The sequence below is a fragment of the Culex pipiens genome, unplaced genomic scaffold (assembly GCF_016801865.2).
Source record: "Culex pipiens pallens isolate TS unplaced genomic scaffold, TS_CPP_V2 Cpp_Un0009, whole genome shotgun sequence".
In the NCBI taxonomy this organism is placed as follows: Eukaryota; Metazoa; Arthropoda; class Insecta; order Diptera; family Culicidae; genus Culex; species Culex pipiens.
The window spans coordinates 230,943-241,090 of record NW_026292826.1 but is presented as its reverse complement, the minus strand read 5'-3'; the positions used below and the strand labels follow the sequence as shown (position 1 = coordinate 241,090).

General features: G+C 40.1%; 4 protein-coding genes across 4 annotated transcripts; 2 read left to right on the top strand and 2 right to left on the bottom strand.

Moving 5' to 3' along the window:
• Nucleotides 1-204: 204 nt before the first annotated feature.
• Nucleotides 205-3,097, top strand: LOC128093718 (uncharacterized). The gene is made up of 2 exons (XM_052711411.1): nucleotides 205-2,803; nucleotides 2,946-3,097. Exon 1 carries the CDS (start codon nucleotides 593-595, stop codon nucleotides 2,348-2,350), a length of 1,758 nt encoding a protein of 585 aa, XP_052567371.1. The 5' UTR covers nucleotides 205-592; the 3' UTR covers nucleotides 2,351-2,803; nucleotides 2,946-3,097.
• On the top strand, nucleotides 2,836-4,139 carry LOC120426401 (uncharacterized). Its single transcript, XM_052711412.1, has 3 exons — nucleotides 2,836-3,029; nucleotides 3,090-3,379; nucleotides 3,438-4,139. Exons 2-3 carry the CDS (start codon nucleotides 3,209-3,211, stop codon nucleotides 3,810-3,812), a joined length of 546 nt encoding a protein of 181 aa, XP_052567372.1. The 5' UTR covers nucleotides 2,836-3,029; nucleotides 3,090-3,208; the 3' UTR covers nucleotides 3,813-4,139.
• LOC120426400 (uncharacterized) lies at nucleotides 4,036-5,391 on the bottom strand. The gene is made up of 4 exons (XM_039591157.2): nucleotides 5,130-5,391; nucleotides 4,828-5,056; nucleotides 4,395-4,771; nucleotides 4,036-4,337 (listed from the first exon to the last, which is right to left on the bottom strand). Exons 1-4 carry the CDS (start codon nucleotides 5,167-5,169, stop codon nucleotides 4,165-4,167), a joined length of 819 nt encoding a protein of 272 aa, XP_039447091.1. The 5' UTR covers nucleotides 5,170-5,391; the 3' UTR covers nucleotides 4,036-4,164.
• A 1,459-nt stretch (nucleotides 5,392-6,850) lies between these two features.
• On the bottom strand, nucleotides 6,851-8,130 carry LOC120426408 (uncharacterized). The gene is made up of 4 exons (XM_039591165.1): nucleotides 7,979-8,130; nucleotides 7,698-7,923; nucleotides 7,241-7,623; nucleotides 6,851-7,146 (listed from the first exon to the last, which is right to left on the bottom strand). The coding sequence occupies exons 1-4, from the start codon at nucleotides 8,013-8,015 to the stop codon at nucleotides 6,953-6,955; spliced, it is 840 nt and encodes a 279-aa protein (XP_039447099.1). The 5' UTR covers nucleotides 8,016-8,130; the 3' UTR covers nucleotides 6,851-6,952.
• Between the last annotated feature and the right edge of the window lie 2,018 nt (nucleotides 8,131-10,148).

Sequence of the window (10,148 nt, the reverse complement as noted above, 5' to 3'; positions counted from 1 at the left end):
AAATTTCGCATAAAATTACATGTTCCAAAAATTTTTACAGTTGAGTAACGGAAAATGGGAGATTTTTTAAAACTTTTTAGTGTTTTTTATATGAAAAATACGTTTTTTCGGAATTCTGAGTACGCTATCAAATCGGGCGATTAATTTTACATAAAAGTCCCATTGACACCAAATTTCTATCTCATCACCGTTTTAGTCTTATTGAAAAACACCTCTTTTTTCGCATGTTCAAAAATGGGATGTGTCGTACCGCCCCTTCGGCACGAGATATCAAAAAAACGGATCTCGGATTCGTGATCAGGGACAAAAATTACCCCTTAGGACCAAGTTTCACGCAAACGGTCGGGGCAACTGCTGTGTGAGTTGTCGGAGAATTACCCAATTGCGCTAGTTAAAAAAATGGTTGGCTCAACAAAATTGCCAACTCATATCAGCAAATTTACTGATTGGCAATGGATACTCTTTCTATGTTACTATCGAATTTTAATAATCTAAAGTGTTTGAAGATACATTTAAGCTAGGTTTGTTGTGGTAACGGAATTACAATGTTCATTGTGAGGATAACTACAATCCTAAGCGTTGTTCTTCTAAAATGGCTTCTGCTGAATGGTTGTTGGCAACAATTCTAGTCGTACTTTTATTTGTCAGATCTGAAGGCACCTCGTCAGAACCAATCAAATACATCGTATCAGTAATTAATTACCTAGCAGCCTCGGAATCTGGTGTACCCAGTTGTGTATTTTACCGATTTGTTAAAAACACTAGCCTCGAGCCTGTTCTTCGGGCACCAGAGCTTGAATTTGTATCAAAAGTGATATTTTTGACGTACGCCCCTATCGTCCGTATTGACCAGTGGAGTACTGAGAAGATGCTGATTGTGCTTGAGGCCAACCAACTATCGAAAAGATTCAATCATTACTATTTCAACAACGTAATGGAATCCATGAGTCCTAAAACTAAGATACTTGTGCTTGCCGATACAGAGTCCAAAGATTTTCACAAGTGCGATGAGATTTTGAGAAATTTGAATTACTGTGATGTGGTGTATTTGGACGAGAAGAATCACCGAATGTGGGCCGTTGATATAGTTAAACGTGTTCAGCTGAAATATTTGGGAGCTCCGAGTGAGGTGTTCAACGGTTCTATGATTCGAAATATGCGCGGAAGACGGCTGAAGATTGCGGGACGAATCAAAGTCTTAAACGATACACCTTTCTATGTATGGTCAAAAGAAACCGCCTTGCTTATGAACACCACTGTCTGGAAGACTTATCATACCTGTGGCATTATGGCAACGGATATAAGTAACCCATGCTACGACAGGCATTTAGACACAAAACGGATCGATATTGATTTAACATGTTACACCATAGACAACTATAACAAATTTGCGTTCAACCGCCTCTTAACATCGCTCATGTATTACGAAACAGTTTTAGTTCCCAGATCGCAACTAACAATCGTGCAGCTGTTCTTTTTTCCTTTTCAATTGGGTGTTTGGGTACTACTAGGATCACTTCTTGGTTTAGCGGAAATATTGAAATTGCTGTTTCCGTGGCTTCTTCGAAATGATCCCATCCTATTGGTTGTTTGTGGATTCGAAAGATACGATCTACATAAAGCTCGACGATGGGAAAAAATAGTTTTACTATCATTGATTGTCTTGATCTTCTTCACAACTTGTGCCTATGAAACCAAACTGCAATCAATGATGATCAGAAAGCCGGCAACCAGACAAATCAATACGTTGCAAGAGTTGATAGATTCCGGAATCAAAATCAAAGTGAATTTGTTAAGCTATCCTAGTTTGATAAACCACAGTTTGATCGATGGCATAGTTGTCGATAGCTTGGAAACTGTTATTGATATGGACATGGAACATGCTTACATTGCAACACAAAATGTGGCTGAATTCGTGGCCTCTTTTTATTACGATAGCAGTCAACGCATGTTCCGTTACAGAGTTCTACGTGAACCTCTGTCTATGAATCACTTAACTATTAATCTATCTTCTCGAAGCCCTTTTCTAAACATTTTAAGCAAAACATTATCGTCCATTATCGAAAGCGGACTCTATGAACACTGGCAAATGATTAGAGCAAGTTCCCACAGGTTACGTATCGCAAAAACCGTAGATGCATTGTTTTTCTCTGACATTACTCCAGCTTGGATGGCTTGGGGTGGTGGCCTAATTGTGAGCATTGTTGCATTCGTAGGTGAAATTTGTATAAAAGTTCTAGTTCCAAAATTGTGGTCGATAATTTTTTTCTACAAAATAAAACGATCTCAGATGGTACGGAACCATGTCGCTAATTTGGTTGATTCAAACAAGAAAAAAATAAAAAGGTAATGCTTTTTCAGGATTTTATAACTATATTAAATAATCCCACTTTTCTAGGCAATCAAAAGTAACTGAAGAGTCGAATAACTCACGTACCATGAATTTTCCAGCTTCTTTAAAGCCAATATCCTAGCCACATATTAGCCAAGCTCAAAACATCATTGAAATTGTATCGTTTCATACTACCCTTCATATTCAATTCATAGACTCTCTGAACATACTATGAACCAGATCGTGAACGCACCCCGATTAAAACAAAAACGTCACTCCCAAACGCAAGCACACCACTACACTCTCACCAAGCTGTCATCGGCTGCGGCAACCCAAAACAGCAACAAAAACACTGAGCCGAGTCTCTGCCCAATTAACTCTCCTGTGTGTTGCTGCTGTTGATGCACACGAAATTTTTATTTATAAAGTAACTACTGGTGGTGGTGCAGGAACGCCGAGAAGGTAGCTGCTGTAAGTATCGATAGATTAGCAAAAAAAGCTCACTTTCATTTTAATTCACACACAACGACGTCGTTGCAAACCACGTCGCACATCTGATTTTTGTTTATTTTTAAATAGAACGCAATTTTACCGTAACATTGTGTTGTTGCAGGTTACGGGGAGCTTTTGGGCGTACGAATGCAGCGGAACTAGCTGGCTGGAGGATTATCGATATCCGATTGCAGTGACGTTGCTAGCAAGTCTGGCCAAAACAAGTGTGTTGTGTTATTTTTTTATCGATCTGTACTCTCAATAGCTAATGGGTGCGATGGAGTCTGAATAGCTATCATTACGATAGAAGTACGTCATTGAAGGGTCGAGTGAAAAATCATTTAGCATTGGGTGAATCCATCGGTGGATGTAGTGGAAGTCATAATGTTGGAGGAGGCTAATGAAAAAGATGACGAGCAAGTTCAAAAGCAAAAGGAGATCCAGAATCTGATAAGGAACACCCAGTTCAACGGAACCATCCGGTACTCGGACACTTTTCTCGCTAACAACTACAACAAGTTGCAGATGCAGCTGAACTCGCGATATATCTCACAGGTAAGGATTCCGGATAACTTTTCCTTCCAAAATAATAAGTTAACCGTATTAATTGAAGATCTGCTGCCCACGTCGAGTCCGCGGCTCACTGCCACATGTCCGGATGCGGCCGTACTATATTCCTCAGCGGTCACGAACCAAGAGTGAAAGCTCAGACCCATCAAGTATGGTGTTCCTGGAGACTATACGAACGGTGGACGCCATACAGAGTGCAACCGTTCCCACAGCCGCCGCCACCACTCTAATGGAAACCAGTGACCCGTCTACCTCGCAGATGGATACTTCGGCGGTGATACCTCGATGCAATACGTTGGTCAAGTCCAAGTCGCTGGAAGATTTGGTCCGAGCAATCAAGTCCATTGATGGATCGCTACCGTCCCACGAGATGGAGTTTATGTCTAGTCGCATACAGAAGCTGAAGGTTCAGGAGTAGTGCCACTACTGGAAAAGGGGGCCACAACGAATTAATTATTCATGTCTATTTTACTCACCGACGCGCACTGGGCTCACCTCATGGCAGTTCTACGGAATTTTAACCTTAAATTATAATTAGCCAATATTATTAGGCATACTCGCCGTTCAAGAACATTTTTGTAGGACTGATTGGGCACGCAAGAAAAAGGTTTAGGGGAAGAAACACTTCAATGGTAGCAAAATTCAGCAATAAGAGCAGCTTCGGCCGTTACTTAGAGATTGACATGCGAAGCATTATTTATTTCAACTAAATGTTTTCAGTATCAATAAATATTTCAATGAGCAAGAGGTTGTTTTTATTTTTCCAATCGTCAAACCAGCTTACAGTGTACCAGCGGTGGGATAGCACATTCACATTGATGCGTTCCTTGAGGATCCGGCAACGGCTCCAGCGAATCTCCAACGTTCAACGTTAACTCTCCAAACTTGCATTGACCTTGTGAGCCACTCGAACTTCCTCGAACAATTTTGGTAGATTCAGAAGCTTGAGTAAAAGAATAATTATTACACCATGTAAAAAGTATAACCACCCGTTACTTACGCATTCTCCAATCCCATGGACAGCAGATTCCATCCTTGTAGACAGGAGCCGCTCCAGCTTGCAGCTTCTCAACGGCGTAGATCTCAAAGCTGCACTTTTGCTCAACGCAGCTCCCTTCCAAGTTCTTCTCATTGAAACCTGCATCACAGTAACAAGACCTGCATGGATCTCCAGGTACTTGCATCTTTTCCCCTTCGTAGTAAGTATGACCTCCCAAGCTGCACTTGGTCAGTTTATCCTTGTCCGCGTCACAAACTTCCCCGGTGGAACAGCATCGACCTGCAGCGTACTGACGGATGCAACCCTCTTTCCACGGGCGGAAAAATTCGGCACAATCCACGTGGGCATATATGAACTTGGCTGATTTGTCCATGTCTCTGAAACACACAACCAAATCCGTAACATTGACCAAGCACTTTCGCTCGAAACCTACTCAATGCAGTTCACCAAGGCAGTGCAAATCGGTGAAGTCTCATCATCCGGAACCTTCTCTCCAATCGCGTAGCTCTTCCCAAACAGGTAACACTTGTCGGATCTTCGACCCACCACGTTTGGACAATCGTAGCTCACCGGACATCCTTCGGCATTGCGCTGACCGCTGGGCGTACATCCCATAGAGATGTAATGTCTAATGGGTTGTTTGCATGCCAGCGCAGCACCGGCTGTTTATTTTTTTTAGAAGTTTCGATAAGAACAAATTCAATAGCAACAAAACCCCCAAGATAATCTACTTACCGCAGCACGTAATGACTAGCAACGCGAACGATCTTCGCATTTTCTCAGGTGCAACTGAGCGAAGCCCGGCGACGACTGTATGCTTTTATTCATTCAAATTGGAGACGATGGGCAAAGCGAAGATAGTCAGTCAGTCAGCACTGCCAGCTGACAAACAGGTCTCTCTAGTTCAATTAACTGCTTTGTGCTAGCCAGGGTGTGAAGAACAAGAATTGGATGGGTGGGTGGGTTGTAAGCTTGCCTAGTTGTGGACAGAAAAGTGCTTCGGAGTAGAAGATAATAATTAGGGGAGAGTGGGGAGACTTGATCCCCGGGGAGACTTGATCCCAAGCCTGTATCTCGTCAGCATGTGGGTAAAACAATTAGCTTTGTTCTAGAAAGTTGTGCGAAATCGACTAAAACTCATTGTAGAAAACAAAGAAAAAAAATAAAAAATGTTTGGATTGAGTTACACACATTTTTCTAAGAAGTGCTGCAAAAAACTTCCAAGAGATCTTTTTTCTTTGTTTTGATAAGTATAGAAAACACTCAAAAATTATTCAAAAAAATATTTTTTATACATGAATTGTTTGATAAACATATCAACTCCAAAACCCTTACGCATTTGATGTTAAATTTATCGTCATACTATTTTTACAATCAATTGTTTAAAAAAGTGCGTTTAGGGAGACTTGATCCCTGCATTTTTACAGTCACTGGAATCAGCCTCAAGATTAATTAATTGGGCTGGGTTTTCATACATTGTTTCCTTTAGTATAGTAGTACATAACTAACTGCAGTTTGAACCTTTTTTCAAAAGTTTTGTAAACAAAAATTAACAGCTTTTGTAAACATGCTCAATTTCGGTCTAAAAAAGAAAATTTTAAGTTTTTAAATATTTTACATGCTAAACTTGTTATATTTTGAACACAAACGTACAGGTTTAATGTGAAATTGCTGTATCTTATAGAAAATTAAAAGTTTGGATGAATAAGAAACATTTTTCTTAAGATTTCTTCAAAATGTTGAAAGGGGGATCAAATTACCCCCAACATTTTGAAAATGCCGGTTTAAAATATTTTTTTAAAAAGCTTGGCATTATTCGAAGAGTTTATCTGATGAAATACCCTTATCAGCCAAACATAGTTGAATGTTTAAGCTTTCAATTCATGCAAAAAGATCATAGTTTTGTGAGAAATTGACAGAGTTATGTGCGATTCAAAAAAAGGGGATCAAGTCTCCCCACTCTCCCCTAAATGGAATCACAAGTTGACTGAACCAGATAATGCTAATTAGTTAAAAAAATAAAAGTCTAAATAATCCACATTCACGACCCCCAGGTCTTTTGTGGTCTCTATTGCAAGTTTCTGCTCGAACCTAGGAGTCCGAAGGCTTGAATAGGGAGGGTAACCAAACCTCTTCAAGGAACCCCAGGGTTCGAACTGACGACCTTTGAAGAGCGAGTCCGGTGGCCGCCAGCGATGCCACCGGAGCAGGTTTTGGTTTGTTGTGTTGTTTGTACTTATAGCAGGGAGACGACTCCCGAACCAGTGATGACTTAACGGCCTAACAACAACCAAGGCCGGGACCGACGTTTTACTTTCCCATTCAATGGAAGGTTGGAGCAGATGGGAATCGAACCCATGACCATCTTAACTATATTAAACGGCTTTAAAAAAAAAAAAAAAAAAAAAAAAAAAAAAAAAAAAAAAAAAAAAAAAAAAAAAAAAAAAAAAAAAACATTTAAAAAAAAAGGAACATATAATTCCAAAAATATGAACATGAACTAAAACTTTTGAATCTCAAATATAAAATTACTCTCAACATCATAACGGAACCCCTAATCACTCCTTCTGGAGCTTGGTCATCACGCACTGCGCCAGCGGTGGAATCTGGCAGGAGCACTCGTACGTGTACTGATCGGTGACCTCCGTCTCCAGCCGATCGCCCACGTTCATGGCCAGCCGTCCGTACTGACACTGCAGTTGCTTATCCGTGTTCTTGCTGCTACCCTTGATGAGCTTGTCCGAATCCTTGGCTGTGTGTGACCAACGAAAACCAGTTTTATGTTTGTTTATTTGTTTTTTTTTTTACGACTCAGGGATGAGTTTCGAATTATAGCCATAACTTACGCATTCTCCACTCCCACGGACAGCACCGATCTTCGTAGTACACCGGAGCGGCTCCCCCGTAAGCCTGTTTGGCGTAGAACAGCTCAAAGCCACAGGTCGCCTCGTAACAGTACGGATCACTGCCAATGTTGGCCTCGTTGAAGCCCTCGTGGCAGATGCAGGTCAGACACTTGTTCGAGTTCGGATGCATCCGCTGGCCGGCCAGATAGTCATCGCCGTTGACGGTACACTTGGCCAGCTTCTTCTTGTCTTCTCCGCAGACCTGCCCCGCTGAGCAGCATCCGTTAGGTTTGTACGTCCGAATGCAGTTGTCGTAGTCGAACCGGTGGAAGAACTCGGCACAATCGACGTGAGTACAGCGGAACTGTGCAAACGGTGAACCACTAAACGAGAGGTAATCACCAAATTGATAATGGAGTTCAGCAGAAAATCCCCCCGGTAATCTCTTCCCTCTTACCTTCGACAGTAGCACAGTGCTGAACAGAATGGAGCCACCTTTTCGTTCGGAACCTGCTCACTTAGCGCGTAAGTATCACCGTTGAAGTAACACTTTGAGTTGACATGGTTCGTGATGCTGGGACAGTCGAATCTTTCCGGACACTCCGATCCTTTCTTGTTGATCGGCGTGCATTTCATCGTTGAGTAGTGCTTTGTTGGGACATTGCAACCCAACGTGATGGCCGCTGAAGTGGTTTCATATTAGTAAAATTATTATTTTTTACAATGTAACACTCTCACCTAGACCGAATAACAGCGTTAATTTCACACTCAACATGATCGCTGAACTCTGACTTGATCAAACAGCACAGAAAGCCACTAACCAGATGCAATCTCATCCAAAGACGACCAACGACTGAACGAGAGTTGTTTTTATAAACAAATTTTATTGAGATGCTCTTGTTGGACTGAGTTTGGGTTGTCCATAAATTATCCGCTAGAAGAGGGTCACTTCTTAGCAATCTTAAATATAAATTTCATATTTTCTAACGACACTAGCTTAAGACAACTCCCAAACAAACCTCTCCAGTAAAATTTGTGTGATGAGAATAGTATTGATTCTGCTCAGTGAATTTCCTAGAAGACTATCAACGTTTGTTAGTCATACCAGAGATAGACTTTCAATTCAGAGAAGAGATCACCCTGTCTAATTAAATGGAGTAAAAATCTGAATAATCTGAAAGTTTTGAGGAAAGCTATAAAATCTATTGAAAATTAAACATCCGTATTTAACCTCGTAGATCCACCTTCACGTACACATATCGACTCAGAATCAAATTCTGAGCATGTCTTTGTGTGTGGTGGGATGTTAATCAAAAAAATGTCACTCGATTATCTCGGAACTGACTGAACCGATTTTATCCGTTTTGGGCTCTTTTGATCCACTTGGGGTCTCATAAGTCACTATAGAAAATCATGAAGTTTAGTTAAGTACTTCAAAAGTTATAATAAAAATCGATTTCGACTAAAGTCCGGAAGATTATGATATACATTATACATTTTTAGAATTTAGATTGTTTAGAGGTATTTAAATACATTTTCAACGAGCCCAGAAAATTGAAGATCTGGCAACCATATCAAGAGTTATTATCACTTAAGTGTTATTTATACACTTTTTAGAGTTGGTTGATTGTCTTTATTAACGAGCCTTTCAGCCATAAACGCTGGTTCGGGTCGGTACACTCAGATCTCATATATTTTGATAAAAGTAGTGTCCGGTTCTATCATGCAACCAATCGTTGGATGGATAATCAAAAGACCTTTCCAACGAGTCCAAAATATCGAACATCTGATATGTAGACTTCATGTGGATTTTATTAGAGGAACTATGGGACATTCGCTCTCGTATTAAGGTTTCTAATTTATTTGAATTTATCTATAAATCATTCTTATGAAAAAAAAACCTCCAAAATGACTATGCTCTCCACAGAATTATCACAAACAACGGTCTGTGGAATCATAATCGAAGGGCAATAACTTCTGAATATTCTTGAACATTTTTATTTGTTATGTTCACAGATCCTTTTTAAATGTTCAGTTTGGTTTGTGCACTAGTGGCAAACGTGCGGGGAACCTGCTGGCTTTAAAAAAATTAAATAGACATGCAAACAGGAAATAATTTCATTTGTGTTTTTTTCTTCTCTTTATTTAACCAGCATTTTTGTTGAATTTTATCCATGTTAATAAATAATCAATCTAATTGAGCATCTAAAAATTTTATTTAATTTTTTTTTATTATTTCGGATTAAACTATACTCGGATGAAACTTTATAAAAATAACAAATACAAAAATATTCCAATTATAGCGTCCAATTTCCCGGGGTTACAAATTTCCCGGGAAACGGGAAATTTTCTTGGTTAAGTTGTTTAGAACAGCGACTGAAAGGCTAAAACAAGTGTGAAGATCAATTAACAGCTTAACTGCATGTGAAAAATCATAAAAGAAAATGTTATTTTTTTCTTATTTTATAAGCTCCAACAGTACAAAAAATCAAAAAAATAATGTCATTTTTTATTAACAAGGTAATTAGACAGTGAGTAATGGAACAGCATCTAATTCCGTCGTACCTCTTATGTTGGCAGGTCAGCACTTTGACGTTCAATTACAACTCATTGAAGGCGATTTCAACTGATCAAAAAATCAAACCATCCACATTAACGACCCCCGGGTCTTTTGTGGTCTCTATTGCAAGTTTCTGCTCGAACCTAGGAGTCCGAAGGCTTGAATGGAGAGAGCACCCAAACCTCTTTTTACTCCAAGGAACCTTCCACCCCAGTGTTTGAACTGACGACCTTTGGATTGCGAGTCCAACCGCCGCCAGCGATTCCACCGGAGTAGGCTTGGTTTGGTGTGTTGTTTGTACTTATGGCATGGAGACAACTCCTACACCTGGAATGACTTAACGGCCTA

Coding starts and splice junctions, on each gene's coding strand:
- LOC120426401 (XM_052711412.1), top strand. CDS start 3,209: ATGTTGGAGGAGGCTAATGAAAAAGATGACGAGCAAGTTCAAAAGCAA. Junction 3,380..3,437: donor ACTCGCGATATATCTCACAG/GTAAGGATTCCG, acceptor TATTAATTGAAG/ATCTGCTGCCCACGTCGAGT.
- LOC128093718 (XM_052711411.1), top strand. CDS start 593: ATGGCTTCTGCTGAATGGTTGTTGGCAACAATTCTAGTCGTACTTTTA.
- LOC120426408 (XM_039591165.1), bottom strand. CDS start 8,015: ATGTTGAGTGTGAAATTAACGCTGTTATTCGGTCTAG. Junction 7,924..7,978: donor AACGCTGTTATTCGGTCTAG/GTGAGAGTGTTA, acceptor AAACCACTTCAG/CGGCCATCACGTTGGGTTGC. Junction 7,624..7,697: donor GCACTGTGCTACTGTCGAAG/GTAAGAGGGAAG, acceptor CCTCTCGTTTAG/TGGTTCACCGTTTGCACAGT.
- LOC120426400 (XM_039591157.2), bottom strand. CDS start 5,169: ATGCGAAGATCGTTCGCGTTGCTAGTCATTACGTGCTGCG. Junction 4,772..4,827: donor GCCTTGGTGAACTGCATTGA/GTAGGTTTCGAG, acceptor TGTGTGTTTCAG/AGACATGGACAAATCAGCCA. Junction 4,338..4,394: donor TCCATGGGATTGGAGAATGC/GTAAGTAACGGG, acceptor CTTTTACTCAAG/CTTCTGAATCTACCAAAATT.